The sequence below is a fragment of the Lepidochelys olivacea genome, assembly GCF_965140295.1.
Source record: "Lepidochelys olivacea isolate rLepOli2 genome assembly, chromosome: 7".
Classification (NCBI taxonomy): domain Eukaryota; kingdom Metazoa; phylum Chordata; order Testudines; family Cheloniidae; genus Lepidochelys; species Lepidochelys olivacea.
The window spans coordinates 122313017-122336799 of NC_140417.1; the positions used below are offsets into that span (position 1 = coordinate 122313017).

The 23783-nt window shown below is 41.8% G+C and overlaps 1 protein-coding gene across 3 annotated transcripts in view; it reads right to left on the bottom strand.

Moving 5' to 3' along the window:
* Nucleotides 1-23783, bottom strand: part of WBP1L (WW domain binding protein 1 like) — an 86999-nt gene that overhangs the window by 39714 nt on the left and 23502 nt on the right. Inside the window, exon 1 of one of the 3 annotated variants that reach the window (XM_084633834.1) lies at nucleotides 6524-6677. The exons of 1 other annotated variant lie outside the window; for it this stretch is intronic. In XM_084633834.1, coding sequence (XP_084489960.1) covers nucleotides 6524-6550 — 27 coding nt within the window. In that variant the 5' untranslated portion in view covers nucleotides 6551-6677. Of the gene's footprint in view, nucleotides 1-6434; nucleotides 6678-23783 lie in introns of those variants that run through there. One more of the 3 variants, XM_084633835.1, reaches the window with a different exon arrangement.

The following is a 23783-nucleotide window of genomic DNA, read 5'->3' on the forward strand; positions in this document are numbered from 1 at the left end:
AGTGCAACTACATTTAGTGGTTCATCACTGCCCTCAGTTATGCACATCATAAATCCATGTTATAATCTATCATGCTCAAGATAATCTCAGAAATGTAAAATGGTACCCAGTCAAGACCAACCTTCACCGTGGACCCAGAACTGTGCAGTGGAGACCCCCATATATTCTGGAGGCACTAGGAGCCAGATGATGCCCCCACTATGGTTCCCTGGGGGAGAACTGCAAAGGAGGAGGAGCCAGCCAGAGATTCCAGCTGGTAGAAGCAGGAGCAACCAAAGCAGAGACTGCAGCACACTCCACTCAAAACTGGAGGTTCTCAGACTTCCTCTGCCCTGTGCTGATCAGCTGTTTGCTCCCATCCGCCCCCTCCCTCCTCACAGGCTCTTCACTTTAGCTTCCCTCCACAGCCACTCCTCCTACCCTCGTCTCCCCTGCCACGTGCGCCTCATCTTCACTTCCCCTTCCATTTAGCCGATCTATCTAAACTTACCCCACGCCCACAAAAATCATGGAACTAACATGCTGTTTTTGCTGCCATCAATTGTTCACTCTGCTTCTGTGTTATACACCCCTTCCCCCATCCTGTGACTGTCTTGTCTATTTAGACTGTAAACCCTTTGGGGCAATGGGCCATCTACTAGTGTGTGTGTGTGTGTGTGTGTGTGTGTGTGTGTGTGTATATAGAGTGCCTAGCACAATGGGGTCCCACTCTTGGATGGCCCTTAGGCAACACCTTAATAAACCTGATAAATAACAATAACCAGCTAGCATTGCAGGCCAGGACTGAGATGCACTGGCAGAACCATAAAGCACTGGACTAGCTCAGGGGATGCAACTCAGGACTGCATTACATTGGCCAGGCTGTGTACGTACTGTTGCAGGTCAGGATTGAGGCATAATTGTGAGAACTATGTAGTGAACTATCCAGTATCATTATAGATCTTCATTTCTGTACATGCTAAATTCCTCAGACACATGGAAGAACGGAAAAATTAACAAACATTTGCATTTAAGTATTGTGACTTTGCCAGCATCATTTAATGCAAGCATGAATAGGCAGGCGTTGGGTAAAGGTGCAAACTATGATAATTATGTAACAGTAATTACTGGAATCTGTGGAATTGATCTGTGCCACATCACACGGGCAATAATCTCTTGTAAGCCTGACCCAAGTCAGGTGACTGGGGCTAGAGAATAAAGAGAAGTCTTATCAACTCTCCTGCATGCTATACCTTTATTACAAATGGCAACATGTTCAGTTTTACCTTTTATATATGAAAAATGCCAGATAAAAGGAATATTTTGAGACAAGTGAGCATCAAATGTTGATAGTGTAATCAAGTGCAAAGAAAACATACATCAAAGCGGCCCCAAACACAAGAGAAGGGCCCCAAACAGGAGTTTCAAAATACACTGCTTGTTGCTTTACTACTGCGGGCATCATGAGAACAATATTTAACAAACATTTAATCACCAAGATTAATTGGCCACAGTGGACCCAACCTTCGCCACCAAAGCACAATGTTAGAGGTTTTATAAACACAGTTCACCTTCATGAACAAGCTGGCTCACTCATTTACTTCTGAGCTTGAGAGAGACTCAACCTTTCAAAAGGGTACACTGTCACTTTAAAAATCATGCTGTATATTTATATCTAATATTAAAGTCACTTTTCACTTTTGTCTATAGAAACTTTCATTTTCAGGTGTTTAGTGCTGCAGTGTCAGGGCTGTAAACGTTACATGGAAATGTTTACTTGTTTAACAACTTTTTTTTTTTATGCCTTGAAGGAGGAGTCCTTGCTGTGTCCGGACTCCTCCCCATTGGTGATGTCATTTCCAGGAAAGAGCTATTTAGAGAACTTTTCAGAACTGGCTTTTTTTTTTTTTTTTTTTTTTTAAGTTGACAGTATTTAAAAGTTTAAAACAATTTTTTTTTAAAATAAAATTAATCCAACATTTTATTTGCCTTTTGGTTTGAGTCTTTAGGTTGTACTCAGGTCCAGTTTCCCTCTGCAGCCAGGAGGGTGAAAAACGCACTTTTAATGAAAGCTGGGATTCTTACAAAATCAAATGCGGTCAGGAGCTAGAGCTTTAAGAAACACCCAAATACCACACCTGAAGAAGAGCTCTGGGTAAGCTCAAAAGCTTGTCTCACCAACAGTAGTTACTCCAATAAAAGATAATACCTCACTACCTTGTCTCTCTGACACAGTCTTTGCATTCTTTTATATTTTTAAGGGGAAGTAAATATTTCATCTTGAGTGCTTTTTCTACCCAGTTGTCCATTTTTGCTGCTATTATGGCTTCCAATTTTCCTTCTCAGCAGCTCTTCCCTGGCAAAAGCACTTCACTAGGAAATGTGGGGCCAAAGAATAAATAGCCACTCAAGAAGTTCTTCCAAATGGAAGCAACTAGACCAATTTATTAAGGCCTGCAATGAGTGGAGTTAGAAAGGAGGCTCCATATGCACATTTCCCTCCCAAGATCTTATTCTTCCACTTCATCCATATTTAGTCCATTTGTTAGACTCAGTTCTGCTAGGGAAGAGGTTACATTCAGTAAAGCATGTAACTGAATCAAAGCAACGGAGCAAAACTTGATGCTGTTTTAGCTCAGATGAAAATATTTGTAAGATTCACAGAAGCTGAGAAATCATACAAACTCTTTTAAAGGGCAAGATCAAATTAAACGACTTGCAGAGATCTATGACCCTAAATATTCAAGAGAACATTTGCATGAGGCTCTCAAAAATAAATTCAGAGCCTCCAACCTTTGTACATTAGGTTTAAAGGAGTGATCTGAAATAGGATCCTCTTATAAATCAGCCTTTTTAATTAGATATTTCAAGAGTGAAATTTGAACCTTCTTTATCACAGATAAAGGTCGTCACTCACCAACATTTTAAAATTAAACGGGGCATAATTTTTCTAATTTGCAGTGAGTTTTGAAACAGATTCAAACTTTTTTTTTCCTGTGCGCTTTTCATTATGTGGGTGCGTTTACAGTAAAAATGTGTACACCTATTGTCCAGCTGAGAAGGATCTGGAATTTTCAGCCCTTTATCATGAAAGCCAAGGCACTTCTGTCTACACTACGCTCTACCACTGTTGCCAGGATCAGCTGAGCACCATGTTGTTGGAATGCAGATACAGATTTTCCAGTGTAAACAAGGCTTTGGGGACCATTAAGCAGTCCTGCTAGCCCCAGACACTACGGAAGTTGTTTCTCATCCTTGCAAAAACTTGATTGGGCCTGGCTGATATATTACATAGCAGTGCAGAACACCATGATTAGACCAATAAGGAGCACAAGTTCTTGAGAAGACTGTAGCTGACTTAACCTTGCATGCATTTACATTCTTCTTCACTGTAATATACACATCAAAGTTTAAAAAAAAAGTGAAGACCTGGAATCATTTTTTGAAGAATAAACAAACCACTTTTCTTCACTGTTATCTACAGTGATAGAGGATAAAAGGGATAAAGTTTGGGTTTAAAGTTCTACACAAGAGGACACAATGATATTTTCCAGGATTACTGTTTTTCATCGTCAAAAATCTTGGTAAAGGAGCTGGAGTGAGTAGAGTTTCTGCCTGACCTGGCAAATCGTGCAAGGTTGCTCTTCTCTAGAGCAAGCCCCTTTACCAAGATTTTTGATAATGAAAAACAGACATTTTACTTGCTTGTCAAAAAACTTGCCCAGTTCGGATAAGAAGAACTTTGCAAGGGTGGTGAAAGGGACCTTCAGCTCCAGGCTGGATTAAATATTTAAAACTTTTTAATTGCTGATAAACTATTGGTCACTCAAAAGCAAGATACTTTAATCTTTTCAAACCTGATCCAAGCCCACTAAAGTCAATGGAAAGATTCCCATTGATTTCAACGGGCTCTGGATGCAACCCTACTTTATTTAGTACCAAGAAAGAACTGAATTGAGAATAAGGCCAAGATACTGCAACAGCACATTCTACCAGCAAATAGCACTCATAAGCCCCGACCACAGATAAAGAGAGGACTAAAAAAAATGTTTATTCTTGTTTCCCTACTAAACACTCAAAGACACAACACTTCTCATAGACATTTCACATTTGCTATTTACAGGACTTATTACTTAAAATGACCTAGCAAGGATGGCCTGGGCTTTGATCCTAACAAGTTTAATCACACAAATGGTACAGTACTTGACATTTTATTATATGTATTATGCAGCTGTACCACATGGTGACGTCACTAGATCACAAGATAAGCGGATTCAGCCCAATATTGAACCAAACTCCTATCATGGTGTCAAGACAATGTAAAATGTATTGCTTGCGGAGTGTCCCTCTCTTTACAAAAGTGGAGGTTGTAACTGCTTGTGGCCATTCTGATCTCCATAACACTTATGTAAGTGTCCTGGCCAGATGTCAACTGGGGTAATTTTAATTAATTCCCCCTACAATTTGATATGAATACCATATTTTTCACTTCCTGTCTCAAAAACGGTTCTGTAGTCCCCATCATGGCCAAGTAAACAGTTGTTCAATTTCATACCACAGGCAACTCCACTTCAGTGGTGTGTGACGTGATTCCTACACTTCATTTATATACAGGAAGTTATCCCAAAGCATTTGACCATCTTGTCACCTAGAAACTGAAGTTGGTGTTTTACCTACACTTATTTTTTCATTTCATATGTTCCCAACACTGTTTTTATCCACAAATGAAGAACAATTAAAATATACAGAAACCTGTTCTTGAGACACCACCAGCTGTTTCCACTTCCCGTTTATGCATTATGTACCTGGGGTGTGTTTTTTAAAATGTATACCGCAAGTGGAACAAAGATAGATAAGCAGCCTGGTCTCCAACATTAAAATGCCCTGTGTTGAGCTAGACAGATGAGTAAAGGGAACTCAAGAGCTCCTAAACTCTGGTTTAGCATGCTACCTAGTTTATCATGCAATAATCACCCTCAATTTTTAATTTTATTTTGGGGGTGGGGGGGAATACACTTCACAGATTTAGAAAAATAATCTTAAAAATAAGATACATGGACATCTGATGCTGACCCCACTTCACAAGCTAAACTGATCTTGCAGAATTTTATTACAGATTGAAGATTTACTTAAAATCCTTAGAATAATTTCTTCAAAGATTGAACAGCTCTTCCAGTCCGTACCTACTACCCACACAACTTTCAATCACAAAGGTCTTTCCTTCCACAAAGCTATGACAGCATTGTATTCCCTGTTCAAAACTCTCAGATTTTCAAGCAGATTCTATCTGGATGTGGTTTGCTAACAAGTGAACCATTATTATAGCCATTATGTACAACTGCAAAGGGTCAATGGGTTAGAGGTAGATTATCATGTAAAACTGTTTTAGAATCAGTGAAAGAAAAAAAACCCACTACCCTACATTTGGAGAAAAAATAAACTGGTAACTGATAAACAAAGTGACAGGGCTACGTATGCAGTAATTTGCTAAACGTTAGACCAGGGGTTCTCAAATTGGGGGTTGGGACCCCTCAGGGGGTCACAAAGTTATTACATGTGGGGTCACGAGCTATCAGCCTCCACCCCAAACCCTGCTTTGCATCAGCATTTATAATGGGGTTAAATATATAAAAAGTGTTTTTAATTTATAAGGGGGGTCACACTCAGAGGCCTGCTATATGAAAGGGGTCTCCAGCACAAAAGTTTGAGAACTGCTGTGTTAGACTCTGCTGTCCTTTTAAGCAATAGAAAGTGCCCAGTTTAAAATGCCTCACATTTGCTTGGTATTTTAATACTAGATTAATAGCTATAAAGCTATACCTATTTATTGTACATTACCAACTTCAGTAGTGTTGAGGACAGTTTACAGTTAGATCTCTAGACAGACATGCCTCCGAGACCAAAACAAGTTTTAGAACTCTCAGAAGCTTAAGAACAAATAGTTGGCAATGTATTCCCAGCCAGGGAGCGGTGGGTCAGTTGCTACTGTTTCTCATTCCTTGTTACATTACCAAATATAAATTCATTGTTTCTTGTAAAAACAACAACTTTCCAAAGCTATTACATAAGTCACCAAATCCAGGATCTGTGCCTTGCTAAAACGGGCATCATGTACATGTTAACTCTTTGCCATTTTCTGTTTCCTCTCTTCAGTGAGTTATTTTGCTACACAGCATGACTCTGGAAAATAAATATTACCCATATATTAAAAAAACTCTTCAAACACTGACAGAAGTTTAAAGCAATGTAAACACATTTCCATATTAGGACCTGTGGAAAGTACATGTTAAAAAAAAACCACACACACACAGGAGAATCCCTCTTTGTTGTGAATCTAACAACAACAAAAGTTCGTTCTCCCGAACTGAAGTTTTGTTCCTTCTTTGCTAATGAAAAGAAAGTTCTCCTGCAACAGCAACACCAAAACACACACACACACACGCACACTTACTTACCTCTCTCCTTGGAAAGTGAGAAAACATTTTCTAAAAAACCAAGTTCTCCACCGGAACCAGCAGCAACCAAACCAACCAAAACTAGTTACCTGTCTCAGACCCAAGAGGAAAGGCATTCTGCATTCTCATCATCCACACTAATGCTTTGGAACAAAAGAATTTTAAAGTCCCTCAACAACCATTTCCTCATCTGATGTGCGCAGGGTGCGCCTGCAATCCTATTTAAACCAGGGCTTTCCTGGCTGGGAATGTTAAGTAAACAGGGTCCCAGAAGACAGCATGCACTCGCTCGCTCTCCGCCCTTCCCCTCTTTCTCCTCCCACACCCTGTGACATCTCAGACGCAGCAGAGCTGTAGTGTTTGGCAAGGGGGAAATGACATCAGTTCAGGCACTGCAAAAAACTGGAGACAGCTGCTGATTAACAAGAAAAGGGCTTGCTACAAACTTGAGATGCAACTTGGTATTTAGCAACCCTGCTCTAGGCAGAGGCGTTAAACGCTACATTTTGGGTGAACAAGGAGAACTATCTTGGCTCTAACCAGATACCCCAAATGAAATAAATACCTGTATTAAAGAACAGCTCTTCAATGACATTTAATTAAAATTCCTTACGCAAAAATACCTCAATTTCTCCTCAAAAATGGCTGTCTAGTTTGGATGTAGCTCCTTTGAGCAGCTTTGTAGTCTGCACTAACAGGCAGCATTTGGGGAAGATGGATCAAAACCAGAACCATGTTTGAACACCCCCACACTTGGAGGATTTGGCTAAAATGGAACACCGATCTAAACCACTCCCCTGGTTTTGCCCACTTTGATTTTTTCTTTAAAGAGTTCTTACTGCACTACTGGCAAATTCACCACCACCAAACCCCTCGCTTACTAAATGGCAAAGCTTCCATTTCTTTCAGTGGGAGCAGGATTGGGCCCCCAAGCAAGCCTACAAAGAGGTAATGTGGCAGCTATTTTTATCCTTGCCATGCCGTGAGAGCGCGTTGCTGTCCCAGTGTAGTGCCCCTACTTCTGGGCATTAACCAGCTCCACACTGAGACCAGTGGGAGGTTGTACCTCGTAAACAAACTTATCTAGTCACCAAGAATGCCAATCTTGTCTGTCCTCTCATAAACAAGTGGTACAGCAAGTTCTACAGCAGTAGGGGAGATGACACAGCAGACGGTAATCTAAATTTAAACTGTCTATATCTCCTTTAAAAGTTCAGCAACCACCCCCCCTTTTTTTTTGTTTCTCTTAAATCAGCAGCTGCTCTCATCTGTCATATGCTAAACTAGAAAACTCACCACTTCCATGTGCAGAGGCAGCAACTAAGCAGGCATTTAACAGAAGGGGAACTTCTCTTTTATTTGATCCTCTCAACCTCTAGGCGGCTACAAATTAAAGATATTTGGGGAGTATCAGAGCAGGAGTCCTTTATGTACAGAAGCCTATTAAATCCCTTAATGGGAAATAGTGGATTTTTAAATCATTTCAGGTCTTAAAAAAAAAAAAAAGAAAGAAACTACTTACAATTCTTATAAATTCAGATTTTTAATTGCATTACATTTTTAAAAAGCCTTAAAAACAGCCAAACCGTTCACAAGCAAGTTTGGTGAGAACTAGTCTCAGACAATTACCACCTTTTCAAACTTTTTAGCGCTCCTGAGCCACTGTTACCATGTTCTCTTGGAAGTTCCTGAATTGTTTCCCAACTGAGCACATAGTTCTGGGGGTTCTCTGAACACAAACAAGAGGGAGAAATGTAGTAAGTATCCTTCATACTTACACAGCACCTCATCCAAACGTTAGAAAGCACTCTACAAACACTAACTAATCCTCTAAACATACAATTCAATGTTACATGGTGCCACTCCCACCTTATCAACAGGGAAACCGAGGCACAAAAGTTAGTAGTAAGCTGCATCTCCTCAGCTTTTGGATTTTCTATCTTTTGCAAGTTATCAGAACTTTAAATGACCCGTCCAAAAAGTTACCCCGATGTCGATTATGCCACATGACACGTCTATAAACTCATGGATGAAACATTCAAACCATCAGAGGTTGCTTTGCCAAGCAAATGGACAATACCAATGATACACAGGAGCACATTCCTGTTTTGGTGATGGATAGTTATGGGCTCTTTTGCCAACATCTGAAGCTTCTGGTCCTGGCCACTGCTGGAGACAGGACACTGGACTAGGTGGACCTCCAGTCTGATCTAGTCTGGCAATTCTGATGTTCCTAGTGTTAAAAGTTGACACCCTCTGACAACTTCAACTGATCCTCCCTTTCTTTAGCAAATCACAGAAGAGTCTCCAGTACATATTCAAAAGACAAGAGCTCAGCAGTAAATCTAGTGACTCAAGATCCAGATTCTAGATACACAGTAGTAGAAAAAGGAACAGGAGGACTTGTGGCACCTTAGAGACTAATAAATTTATTTGAGCATGAGCTTTCGTGAGCTACAGTGCCACAAGCACTCCTGTTCTTTTTGCGAATACAGATTAACACGGCTGCTACTCTGAAACCAGTAGTAGAAAAGGAAGTAACCGATCTTAAAAAGTAACGAAACAGCTTCCCAGCTTACTTAGCACCACTCCCTCAGCAGGGGGCTTGATGCTCTATCATTAGAATAATAGAATATCAGGGTTGGAAGAGACCTCAGGAGGTCATCTAGTCCAACCCCCTGCTCAAAGCAGGACCAATCCCCAACTAAATCATCCCAGCCAGGGCTTTGTCAAGCCTGATCTTAAAAACCTCTAAGGAAGGAGATTCCACCACCTCCCTAGGTAACGCATTCCAGTGCTTCACCACCCTCCTAGTGAAAAAGTTTTTTTCTAACATCCAATCTAAACCTCCCCCACTGCAACTTGAGACCATTACTCCTCGTTCTGTCGTCAGCTACCACTGAGAATAGTCTAGATCCATCCCCTTTGGAACCCCCTTTCAGGTAGTTGAAAGCAGCTATCAAATCCCCCCTCATTCTTCTCTTCTGCAGACTAAACAATCCCAGTTCCCCCAGCCTCTCCTCATAAGTCATGTGCTCCAGCTTCCAATCATTTTTGTTGCCCTCCGCTGGACTCCTGCCAATTTTGCCACATCCTTCTTGTAGTGTAGGGCCCAAAACTGGACACAGTGAAGACTCTCTCTTCTCTCCGTGGGGTGGTTCTATGCTGGGAGCCATCTCACTGCTTGGCCCTTCCTTTTGGCTTTTCTTTTGTGTGTTGGGGTGCCGGCACTAGCTTCAGCAAAGATGCTGTCAGTGCCAGAGGAGCTGGAGCTGACGCCGATGCCATGTCTGTTGGTACTGGTGCCAAAGTGGTAGCTCGCAGATACGGTGTTGAGAAAGTGACAGCCAATGCTGATGATCCTGGCATTGAGCTGATCGGAATCAACGTGACTGGTGTAAAATTCGATGCATTTCTCTTCCCTGCCTTTTTTGCACCCCTAGACCCTGCGGTGTGGTGTCTGCTTGAAGGGGCACTTGCTGAAGATGACCCTTTGGGTTACTTAGAGGTGGCTGACTCCTCCAGGTCTGAGACCATGAGCATTCGTCAGTCAACCAGGTGTAGCTTCAGCCACATGTCCCTCAATTTGCGAGTGATTGACAAGAAGTATTTTCACTCTGAGTGCTTATCAGGGATGTGCCTCTCCCCCTGACAGAATAGGCATCAGCTATACTGGGGAATGAAGTCTGGCAGCGCTTAAACCCTAGTTTAGAGGTTTAGAGTCTGCCAGGGTGGTAGGCACGAGGCCCTTTGTTCCACTTGCAGGGGCGTGTCTGGGGAGAGGTGTCTGTTTTGTTCTGGTTTTAGGAAACGTTCAAAGTAGAGAACTGAAGATAAGGAGGGGTGAAGTAGTATTTGTTCTCCAATTCAATCTAGAAGATGAGTTTGAAACAAGAAGAAAAGACCTTGCCAGGTTCAGTCTTGCTGCCTCAGGTGGTAAGAGGGAACAGAGGGAGGGTGGCAGCTGCAATTGCTCCAGTCCTTTATGCCCTTGCACAGAAGCATGAAGTGGCACCCATGGCCTTGATGGACGCTGCAATGCAAAAAGATCCCATCTCATATGCAGTGAGGTCCACACTGACCCATAGTTGAAGAACACAGTGTTCCAGCTAATGGTATGCCAATGATTTTATATGAAGTAACAATATTTGCTATATTACTCTCCACTGCATTTCTCATGCATCCTAACATTGTGTTTTTCTGACCACTACTGCACATTGAGCAGAGATCCTCATTGAGCTGTCCACAATGATGCCCAAGTCTTTCTCTGGAACAGATACAGTTAATTTAGAATCCCACAGAGTGTATGAGTATTTTAAATTATTCCCTCCAGTGGGCATTACTTTGCATTTATCAACATTGAATTTTATCTGTCATTGTGTTGCTAATTCACTTAGCTTAGGGCTGGTCTCCACTACAGGGAGATCCCCGCTGCTACAATCGATGCAGCAGGGATTGATTTAGCGGGTCTTCACTAGACCCGCTAAATCAATCCAACGGCAGAGTGCTCTCCGGTCAACCCCAGTACTTCAACTCTCCGAGAAGAGTAAGGGAAGAGGACCGGAAAGCCTCTCCTGTCGACTACTGCAGTGAAGACACTGGGGTAAGTCGACCTAAGCTATGTCAACTTCAGCTATGTTATTCACATAGCTGGAGTAGTGTAACTTAGGTTGACTTACCTCCGTAGTGAAGAAAAGCCCTTAGATCCCTCTGAAGTGCCTCAGTCTTCTCTAGGCTTGATAATTTATCACCTGCAAGTTTAGGAAAGCAGCAGGAAATCCAGAAGAGAAGGTGAAGATTTTTTCTTACCATTCAGTTTTACAAGAAATATACAGGCTCTACTTCCTTTTATATTGGCTCTGGGAATGAGCATGAATATGTTTCCAGCCAAGTATCAATTCTGCATGGTGGATACTTTGAAGAAAACTGAAAACTCTGACTTACTGGGAGATAATAAATGTAGGAAGAAGAGTCAGCAGTAATTGTCTCTTCCAAAGCACCACCACATTGGGTGTTACACCTTGAAAACAACACTGTGAAGAATAAAACAGCACAGACTACAGCTAAGCATAGGAAAAGCTCCCTGAAGAGTTCTAAAGAAACCACAACTCAATCCAACCTGAAGTACTCTCCTGGACATACACCCCCACCCCTCATTCTGACAATACACTTCAATCTTGACTTTTACCACTCGTCATTATTCCAGTCGTGGGGGTCTCAAACAGGAATGGTTGTGTTATAGAGACAAATGCTGATAGGGACTCCGATGACATCACCAAACCAGCCAGTTAATCCGCTGGTCTACTTAGCCCCAGGGTTCTCTGAGGTTTCTGTTGCCATCTAACAAGAAACCAAACCTGTGAGTAGACTGCTGTAGGAAAACAGAAATACTGACAGAGCTCCAGCATAAACTTTGAGGGGAGCCTCTCCAAAAAGAATTAGCATGCACTGACCAGTACAGTGCAGGTTCTGAAGAGCAAGGAGGAAAAGACTTAAATAGAGTCTCTTCAGGTATCTTCAAAGAACCTAAGCAAAGTTTAAAAGAATAAATGGAACCTACAGTTTCAATGCTCAGGAAAGCTCAACACCAGTTATTCAAAAGAACAGCAGTTTCTGAACATACATTATACTTAGACACTGCACTTCTAAATTATTGTACAAAAGCCTGGCTCAAAGTAATAGAGCAATCCGGTCTTAACTTCCATTCTCCATTACTGAGATTTTGTTTTCAAGCATACATCGGGGGGGACGGACCAAAAAGCTCAATCTTAAAAATACACTCACACTAAAAGTTTTCTAAATTGCCCTACAAAGCATTTCCTATAATGTACTTATAATCCATTTGACTATGTGGAAGAAGAAATTTGATCTGTTTTTCCAAACACTGAGCTGCTCTTTTTGAAATGTTAGAACATCTAATACAAATTAGGATGGATTGAGGGACTGACATGGGTGTTGTTATGAGAACCGATCTGGACTAATTTAGCACAAGTGCTTACAGGAAACAGCAGGAAACATGTCAAGATCTTACAATCTAATGTCGCATTTACTACGTTCATTGTTTCTACTTTGGCTCATGTTTTTGCATAAACAAGGAATACTGTAGATACCCCACTTCTCCCTCCCTCCTTCCCCCCCCCCCCCCCGCCAAAGAGTGGGCAAACCCTTCCTTTCTAATAGAGACTGCTGGATGTAGTTCCCTCCAAATCTGACCAAGGCTATTGCTGGGTGCAAAGGATGACTGGAAAGCAGCTCCCCACCCACAAAGCCCAGGGCCTGTTTTGTCATTCAAAATGGACTGCTAGAGAATATGAAACACTCTCTTCACAGGGCTGCCTTGCCTTCACAGCTCTTGTGCTTCCTTCTAGCCCAGAAAGCTTGGATTCCAACTGCAGCCCAGACCACTGACCGTGGACCAGCCCTTTCAAACTAACACAGTGAGTGACTGGGTTCAGCATATCATGATCTACCCTCTATCTCTAACTCTTAAATTTTCTTTTCTCTCATTTCTGTGCCTTTTGATTTATCTACTGATGCATTACTGGCCTTATAGCCAAATGCTTTAGTTTACTCAAACTTTCTTGAGCATGAGTAAATGACACCATTTATTGTATCATGTCCAGTATTTAATTGTGCAAGGCATTTTAGGACACAATTTGTATGAAAAGTGGAAGACAAAGTATTATATGAAACATTTAAAGTCAGTTTAACAGTAGAAAAGGAAAGCAACATGTTATTTGGAGGATGGGGAAAGAAAATATGTTTGTACCTATTGAGTACTTAAACCCTACCAGAATATATCAGATGACAGATGCCTTCCTTTCCCCTCTATCCACATACTCCCTCCCCTCTCTACTCAGCTGTCCCCTAGACCTGGAAAATCTATTAGTTTACCCAAACAAAAGTTGCCACTCAAACTCCATCTTCTCTGCTAGGCAATATACCAGCAGCTAATTCAAACTACTGGGATTACCTAAAGTAGTGGGCAGACGCAAAACGTATCCCCCATACCTGCTCTGTTCATATAAAAAATACCTGCCTCGGTCAAATGAGTGCAGCAGGTCAGCAGACAGATTTAGATTCGTGTATAGAGCTGGAGAGAGTATGGACAGTGTGTAGGACACTGGACCAGAAGGCAAGAGAGCTGGGTTCTGTTCCTGGCTCTGCAACTGACCCGCAAGCTGCTTCACCTCTTTGTCTCTATTTCCCTATTGGTAAAATGGGAAGAATGTTACCCTCCTTCTTTTGTAAGGTACTCCAAGATCTACAACGAAGGGTGCTATATAAGAGGTAAGCAGTATTATATATGCCTCACAATCTTGACAATGACCCCTTTAAAGGAGCGACAAGTTATCCAAATATTCCCCATGTCTGTATTTTGTTATGAGCAGCTTCCCAGCAGACTGCTGGGCTCTGCGTAACTAGTAAAATAGCAAATAGAAGTTATGCCAGTAACATTCATGCTTCAGCAATAACCAGAGCACTGCACTCTACCCAAGCACTGCTAACATTAATATCCATCTCTTTTACTGCAGTGGTGTATCCATACACCAGACAGTTTGGGCATCACAAAGGCACAACTTTCAACACCTCTCCCTCCTGCATCATCACCTTTGGAACATCTATAGCGTCTCCACTTGGATAATTTATGCTCAGTTTGTTTATGTAACACTTATTTTATATACTTAAGTGATTAAAAAGCCCATCAACAAATTATCTAGAAGAAAAAGGCTGACCAGAAAAACTTCCTTTATTAGTATCAGCGAATAGGTTTCACCTTGCTATACTGACTACTATAAGTTTTACTAGAGCTCATTCTCCCTCTGGAACACTAAAGGTGGAGAAAGCCCAGTAATCACACTGCAATGGGTGTAAGACACAGGAGGGGGGTGAATGGACCAGCCTGCCCTAATCCCCGTGAACATTATGCTTGAGGTGAAGATACTGGATTGGCTACAGCAGAATGCACGACAGGAGGGATTCCCTTAGCTGAAATCTTTGGCAACCCCATGCCCTAGACAGGTTTCAGAGTAGCAGCCATGTTAGTCTGTATCTGCAAAAAGAAAAGGAGGACTTGTGGCACCTTAGAGACTAACAAATTTATTTGAGCAGAAGCTTTCGTGAGCTACAGCTCACTTCATCGGATGCATGCAGTAGAAAATACAGTGGGGAGATTTTATATACACAGAGAACATGAAACAATGGGTGTTACCATACACACTGTAACAAGAGTGATCAGGTAAGGTGAGCTATTACCAGCAGGAGAGAAAAAAAACCTTTTGTAGTGATAATCAAGGTGGGCCATTTCCAGCAGTTGACAAGAACATGTGAGGAACAGTGGGGGTGGGGGGAAATAAATATGGGGAAATAGTTTTACTTTGTGTAATGACATCCACTCCCAGTCTTTACTCAAGCCTGTGATTAATCAGTCACACTATCAGAGGCTCGTTCATCTGCACATCTACCAATGTGATATATGCCATCATGTGCCAGCAATGCCCTTCTGCCATGTACATTGGCCAAACCGGACAGTCTCTACGTAAAAGAATAAATAGACACAAATCAGACGTCAAGAATTATAACATTCAAAAACCAGTCAGAGAACACCTCAATCTCTGTGGTCACTCGATTACAGACCTAAAAGTGGCAATTCTTCAACAAAAAAACTTCAAAAACAGACTCCAGCGAGAGACTGCTGAATTGGAATTAATTTGCAAACTGGACACCATTAAATTAGGCTTGAATAAAGATTTATTTATATTTATTATTTATAAATAATAGCTGGGGATTCTCCAGTTGTAGGAAAAGCCTCAAAAGCATGAAGTTTTCAACCTGATGAGAGTGGCGTCTACAGTTGCCAGTAGGGTTAGAAACCAAACCTGCCTGGGCCAGAAAGGGGCTATACAGATCATGGAACATTTGTCTCTTCTAATCTTGACCAAAGACCTTTGAATAACAAAAGGAATTGGAGAAAGGAACATGTGAACTCCTGCCCCTTCAAGGAAAGAATGGAAAATAGGTCCACTGACAGTGTCATACTTAATGTCTTCTACAGATCACAATGTGTTTCTCAGAGGAATGGTAAATAGATCTTTCAAGCAAACACTATTAGAAAAAGATCTGCCACATCATCCTAGATGTAATAACTACCCACAGCTGTCTAGTACTGATCAGCTGAGCTTGTCTGCAGTGCAGGCAACAGGAAGCAATATCCTGTTCCTTCCTTCTTAGGAGACATAGCTCAATTTTCCACAATTAGATTTAGAGCTACCTTTTGTGATACCACATCTCCGAAAGCCCACATTGCATTCAGTGCCACCCTAATCTCCAGACATGCATTTGAATGGATTCCTGGAGAAATTAAGTCCCTTGAATATGGAACACACCACATGATCTCCCCATTACAAACAGGACGCACCCATGGCTACTACAATCTAAATCCGTTAATTTGGAAGTCCTTTTCCTAGTTACAGGTTTTCATTGGACTGCCATTGCATCAGTCTCTCTCTACCACCTGAAGTGGGTGCAATTATTCTGCTGCTCGTAACCACTGAAGGTGCCTCAAGTAAACACATTCCCACAGGTACTGTTGAACGCTATTGTGACCATGAGGTGCAACACTGACAACACAGGTCTTGCTGAAACCTCTTGGCCCTGTCAAAGTCATCTTACCAGATCCATTGTATCCTGGTCCCTTGCAGGAAAAGAAAGGATCTGAGAAAAGAATGATTTCTGAGGGGAAAACTGGTGGTGGGGCTGCTTTGATCCATTCTGGAGTGCTGCCTTTGATCAGTCAACCATCCAAACAGGGAGAACATGCACTCCCCATGTTGATATGCCATTATGATCATCAAGTGTTCAGTAAATACATGCAATGCCAATGCCAGCCCAGAAAGCAATATCACTATCACAAGTACAAGGCACTTCTCCAGGCACCAGGTACATCTTTACATGCACATTAATGCCTGCAAAGCCTAGAGCAGAGACCCAGAGGTCACTTTCTTCTAGAAGAGAGACTTGTTCTCAGATACAGAGTTGGAACTTTTACCAGGTAAGTGACTCAGGATGGGCCTGAGCCTGTTGTTTTTTCCCCTCTCTATGTCTCAGGGAGAGCCTGAAATGAAACCACTTCCCTCTCTTTACCAAGTAGCATGGAATCAAAGGAGTTTTTTTTGCCAAGAAACACTGAATTTCCTATAGTGTCTCTTCCTAACGTAGTGCTGGACTCAAGGGCAGTCTTGACTGGGGCAAGATAATTTTTCTGACCCAAATTTGGTAAGCCTATTTGAGAATAATCAATCTCTCTCTCTCTAAAGATGACCAATGGCCCTCAGGGGTATTGTATTTTTAGTTTAACTTCCAGCAGGAAGCTCTCTGAGGTGCTTACTAGCTAATGCAATTTTCTAGGTGACTTATCTTCAACAGTCTTCACAAAGAAACTGCTAAAAACATTTAATTAGTGCCAGTGAGTGTGAGCAAAAATTTTGATTGAAACTTATGGGAAAAGTATGAGTAATGTTATCTTATATTTTTTATTTTGTTCTCATAAAAATTTTGATCTTCACTAGAATATGAATATGAGTATGAAATGCATATGAAGTGGTATTTCGGATAGTAAGATTCCACTTTTAAAGTAAGTTAGTAAATACTAATCTATAAATTAATAAGAATATTCACTGATAACCCTAATGGGAGTGGAAATACCATGGTATGTGCATATTACCAGATTTGATCTCGCTCATTTTAGGGTAACCAGAGTAATTCCAAAGAAGACAATTAATTATGCTAGAGTGACGGCAGTAAAACCAAAAATATGGCCCAGTATGCATGTTCTGTAAAGCCTAATAAAAGTTTAATTAATTCTAGTTTGTATCATTTGGCTAGTACAATGATAGAAAAAGCCTATATTTGGAAATATCTGTTCAAGGGACACAGCCACGGTTGAACCAGGAATCCTCAGTTCTGCATCATCTGACTTGACTGGTTTTCTCAACTTAAATGTTGCATTATCAGCAGTATTGTGGGCAAGGAAAATGAAATATTAATGCAAAAGACTTCACTGCTTATTAAGATTTTAAATGTACAAAGTCGGGAAGTGAAAAGCTTCAGGTTCTCATTGCAATATTACACTACTTTACACAGACTGGAAATAAAATGAAATTTTTATCAGTTTTACCTCAGCACATACAAAGCAGCTACATTAACAATGCAATCTTAAGGCTGAGCAGTTAAAAACAGAAGAGCCAGGAAAAACAAGAGTTCAGGTTCCCACAGCGATGTTATTTTGGCCATGTTACACATCCTGTATGTTTTCCACTTCATATTTAAAAAGAAGAAGAGCATTACAGTCTGTAGAGTTAATGCTTGAGCTAGAAAACACTCAAAAAAGTTCACTGACTCTTTGCTGTTACAAAGCCTCTATTTCAGCCTTTTAACTTTTTCAAAATAGAAAAGGTATTTACAGAATTATAAATAAAGCAACCTTCAAAAACTACAGAATAAAGAGTCATATGTAATTTTGAACCAAGCTGATTTGACCACCTCCTCTAAACTTTGTCCATACTGAGACATTATTTGCCATATTTCAGCCTAGAGAATTTTTTGGACCAAATTATGGAACCACAAAAATAGGGACTTCACTAATATCCTTTTGTCATAAATATAAAGGGAAGGATAACCACCTTTCTGTATATAGTGCTATAAAATCCCTCCTGGCCAGAGGCAAAACCCTTTCACCTGTAAAGGGTTAAGAAGCTAAGGTAACCTAGCTGGCACCTGACCCAAATGACCAATGAGAGGACAAATCTCAAATTTCAAATCTGGAGGGGGTGTGGGGAACAAAGGGTCTGTCTGTTTGTGTGATGCTTTTGCCAGGACTAGATCAGGAATGCAGCCTCACAGCCCCTGTTAGTAAGTAATCTAGATGAAAATCTAACGCATTTCTTTTTGTTTAATGGCTGGTAAAATACGCTGTGCTGAATGGAATGTATATTCCTGCTGAGCCTTTGCCTTCTCCACCTCCAGTGCACGCTTCCTCTCTTTTTCCTTCTCCTCCATAGCTCTCCTGTGGGCAGCCTCCTGGGCTTACTTATCGAGTTGTTTTAATTCGACCAGTCTCTGGTGTTCCTTTTCTTTCTCTTTTGCTTCCAGTCTGGTTAACTCCAGTTTGCATTGTGACTTGCTTTCTGTCATCCTAGCCTCTCTGTTTTTAACTAACTTTACACCCGAGAGTTAGAAAGAAAACAAAAACAAAACAAAAAAAAATGGCTTGTAAAATTTTGCTGTACTGTAACCTGATATCCCCCCCCCTTTTTTTTTCTTTTTTTTCTGATAGCTCTTCTCAGCCTACAGAAAAACCCTTTTGTTATGCCTGTTGCTCTGTCCCCCAGGCAGGCAGACAGACTCTACAGCTGCAATCACCTTTTACAAAACCTATTCAAATCCTGCTGTGCTTCTGGTTCAAAATGATCCCACTGCTCTGCCACCATGTCAAGGTTCCTTCCCCACTCTGAACTCTAGGGTACAGATGTAGGCACCTGCATGAAAGACCCCCTAAGTTTATTCTTACCAGCTTACGTTAAAAACTTCCCCAAGGTACAAACTTTGCCTTGTTCTTGAACCCTATGCTGCCACCACCAAGGGTTTTAAACAAAGAACAGGGAAAGAGACCACTTGGAGATGTCTTCCCCCAAAATATCCCACCACGCCCTACACCCCCTTTCCTGGGGAAGGCTTGATAAAAATCCTCACCAATTTGTACAGGTGAACATAGACCCAAACCCTTGGATCTTAAGGACAATGAAAAATCAATCAGGTTCTTAAAAGAAGAATTTTAATTAAACAAAAGGTAGGAGAAACACCTCTGTAAAATCAGGATGGTAAATACCTTACAGGGTAATCAGATTCAAAACATAGAGAATCCCTCTAGGCAAAACCTTAAGTTACAAAAATATACATTCCACCCAGCACAGCTTATTTTACCAGTCATTAAACAAAAGGAAATCTAATGCATCTCTAGCTAGATTACTTACTAATTAACAGGGGTTGTGAGGCTGCATTCCTGATCTGTTCCAGGCAAAAACATCACACAGACAGACAGACCCTTTGTTCCACCTCCCCCCACCCCCTTCCAGATCTGAAAGTATCTTGTCCTCTCATTGGTCATTTGGGTCAGGTGCCAGCTAGGTTACCTTAGCTTTTTAACCCTTTACAGGTGAAAGGGTTTTGCCTCTGGCCAGGAGGGATTTTATAGCGCTGTATACAGAAAGGTGGTTACCCTTCCCTTTATATTTATGACACCTTTATTCAGAGGTACAATCACATAAGAAGAAATATGGGGAGGAGGGATGCAGAAGTGAAAATCATGAGCTTTGCAGTCAGATTGAGAGGAATGCCAACAGAAAAGCAAAAAAAAGTTTTGTGCCTGGGAAGCTGCACATTGGCCTGGAGCAATGAACTGCAGCCAATGGGAGCTGCGATCAGCCAAGCCTGCGGATGCGGCAGGTAAACGAACCGGACCCCCCCACCAGGGGGCTTACCCTGGCGGGCCGCGTGCCAAAGGTTGCCGATCCCTCACCTAAACCAATCCAGGCAAATAACATAATAGTCCCATTCCAAATGACACTGACAGGGAAAAAAGTTCCATTTTTATTCAGCAAGGTCTGGCTCAGCCTTACTTGACACAGGAATACCTCAGAAGCTTAAGGTTATTTTCTATTGATATTTTGTTACATTCTTCTGCATCCTTTTTTTCCCCTCTCTCTCCGATAAAGAAAATATGAACATTATTTTACACAAATACCTATCTTTTCTTAAAACAAAGCATGGTCTTTAGATTATAGAAAAGAAAGAACTTGGATTTGGATGACCTGGGTTCTAGTCTCAATTTTGCACCAGATTCTGACCTTGGCAAAGTCACAGGTTTTCTAGTCCTCAATTTCCCAGTGAGCGGAATGGGGATATTACTTACATATCTCAAAAAGAAAAGGAGTACTTGCGGCACCTTAGAGACTAACCAATTTATTTGAGCATGAGCTTTCGTGAGCTACAGCTCACTTCATCGGATGCATACCGTGGAAACTGCAGCAGACTTTATATACACACAGAGAATATGAAACAATACCTATTCCCACCCCACTGTCCTGCTGGTAATAGCTTATCTAAAGTGATCATCAGGTTGGGCCATTTCCAGCACAAATCCAGGTTTTCTCACCCTCCACCCCCCCACACAAATTCACTCTCCTGCTGGTGATAGCCCATCCAAAGTGACAACTCTCTACACAATGTGCATGATAATCAAGTTGGGCCATTTCCTGCACAAATCCAGGTTCTCTCACCCCCTCACCCCCCTCCCAAAAACCACACACACAAACTCACTATCCTGCTGGTAATAGCTCATCCAAAGCGACCACTCTCCCTACAATGTGCATGATAATCAAGGTGGGCCATTTCCAGCACAAATCCAGGTTTTCTCACACACACACCCCCTCCCCCACACACATACAAACTCACTCTCCTGCTGGTGAGCTATTACCAGCAGGAGAGTGAGTTTGTGTGTGTATGGGGGGGGGTGTGTGTGAGAAAACCTGGATTTGTGCTGGAAATGGCCCAACTTGATTATCATGCACATTGTGTAAAGAGTTGTCACTTTGGATGGGCTATCACCAGCAGGAGAGTGAATTTGTGTGGGGGGGTGGAGGGTGAGAAAACCTGGATTTGTGCTGGAAATGGCCCAACCTGATAATCACTTTAGATAAGCTATTACCAGCAGGACAGTGGGGTGGGAGGAGGTATTGTTTCATATTCTCTGTGTGTATATAAAGTCTGCTGCAGTTTCCACGGTATGCATCCGATGAAGTGAGCTGTAGCTCACGAAAGCTCATGCTCAAATAAATTGGTTAGTCTCTAAGGTGCCACAAGTACTCCTTTTCTTTTTGCAAATACAGACTAACACGGCTGTTACTCTGAAACCTTACATATCTCAGAGGCAGCTTATTTCATTAGAGCTTGTAAAGCACTTCAAGATCCTTATATACAAGGCACTGCAGATGTACTGACTATTATATATTCTTATGCTAAGTTAGGCATATTAACTAATTGGTATACAGTTGCAAATAAATTTTATGACTTCCAGTTGTTCTTGTCCAAAGAAGGTAATTTTCCTTGGTTTTAGAACTGGCCACTCACCAACTCAAACATGCCAACCTTTTAAGCCTGTGGTTTATCAGCTTCCCTTAATCAGGGAAAACTTGATACAGGTAGAAAGTCATCCTCTGCACTATGACAGTGAATGACCCTAAATAACTGAGCAATCTTCAGAGAGTAAGAGAAAATACAGGCAATTGGATTCAATTCTCAATGTTCTATGACAGTTGTAAAAACGAGGACAAGGACTGAATGGGTAAAGAGGACTGAGGCCACATCTATACTACAAACTTTGGTTAACGCATGCCATCATACAGCTGCTGAAGTTAATCACTTGTACACATGATACTTGGCTGCTTGCATCAGTGCTGTACACCCTCACCAGGAGTTCTTGTGTCTATGCAAACCGCAGTACACCACTGGTAGGTATCGCAGTGCTGGGAGCTACTCCCCTCGTGGGGGTGTTATTTTTACAGCGCTGTTATCTCTCCCAGCACTGGTGCTGCGACTACACAGACACGTTAATGCACTGCTGCGTGAAGACATACCCTGACAGGTGGAATCGCATCATAATGCAGGTATGGGATGACACAGGCATATGGACTCCAGAACAAGAGCTGCACTGACAGCAAAGAAGCGAGTGACGATCACACTCTGGAAGCTTGCAATGCTGGATTGCTACCGGTCAGTAGCAAATAATCCACAGTGTGGGCCATTGTGTCCTGCTGTCCAGGACTATGACACTCAGCAGCGTGCAGGACATACGGGATGGATTTGCAGCATAGGGCTATAGATGACACATATACCCCTATTTTGGCACCAGCCCACTTTGCCCTTTATTCCCCGCTTGAAGTCAAAATTCTCTCTACAGCAAGCAGTATGGCTTTACTTTAAGTGAATTTAGTCCTGAATCTTGGTGGAAGGTGTTACCTCTCTGTAAAGCCCTATAATTGTTACCAGCCTAGACTGGATTTGAATGGATAACCTGGACGTGAAAAGCTCCGTATCTCATTACCAATCCCTTGGCCTGTACTGATTCCAAATAGCAAATACTGAAATCACAGGGGATTATGGCTCTAGGAGGAGGAATAGCAGCAGGAGCAGATAAACTCTTAAGAACAAAGATCATGGGTTATGCAAATATATCAAGCAAACAGAGAAAGACTGAATACAAAAAAGAGTGGTCTCCAGGTGCAATATACTACTTTGTATCTCAGTCACAGCTAACACAGATCACAGTCATTTAAAATAAATAAACAAATAAAATCACATTTGTCTCAAAGTGTTCTAAAATGAAGGCAAGAGACCTTTTGGCTCCATTCAAACACACACAACCGCAACCCCACCCACCCACAACCTGACTCAATACATTAGGCAAGTAGTATTTCACAATACCTATGCCACAGATTAGAGAAATCCTGGACGCTACATCTAAGGCTATGTCTACTTTGGCACTCTTGGCCCTAAAACTTGTGTTGCTCAGAGGTGTGAAAATACACTCCCATGAACGACAAAAGTTTTAGCAACAAAAAGCACCAGTGTGAACAGTGCTTGTCGGCCGGAGTCGTGCTCCCGTTGACGAATCTACCGCCCCTGGCTGGGGGTGGTTTTGTTTAGTCCTTGGGAGAGCTCGCGCCATTGTGAGGTGCGCTGTGCAGACATAGCCTAAATTTGTAGAGCCCAGCATCTAACGTCTACCCTCCAAGAGCTATGTTGGCTCGCACTACCCAATGAACACTCACTGCATTTAGATCCTGGTGCTATGCCAGTACAGATACACGCCAGCCCTAATGATGCAAGAGGAAATTCTCACCATGTTTCAAAGTGGCATCAGCAGAGAGAGGTCTAAAGGAAGTATCTTATATCGTTTTATTTTTTTAAACTTTGCAATGTCATACCTTCCAGAGAGGTTGGCAGACTAGGAGATAGCCACAAACAACTAAAAATTTTCATCAATGGAGTAGATACTACTCGATACCTTTAAATGACTACTATATGTGCAGATTTACTGCTTTGTTAGATTATCTCCATAGACAGCAATGGGCAAGAAACATTCTGATCAGCAGCACTTCCCTTAACCTCTTTCTGGTGAAGGATGTTCCTTCCCTGACTAGCCATGACCTCCACTCTCCCCTCATCCCAAAACAGGGATGCCTTTTGAAAACCTGTGTGGCCGTCAATCACTAACACCAGTGACCACACATA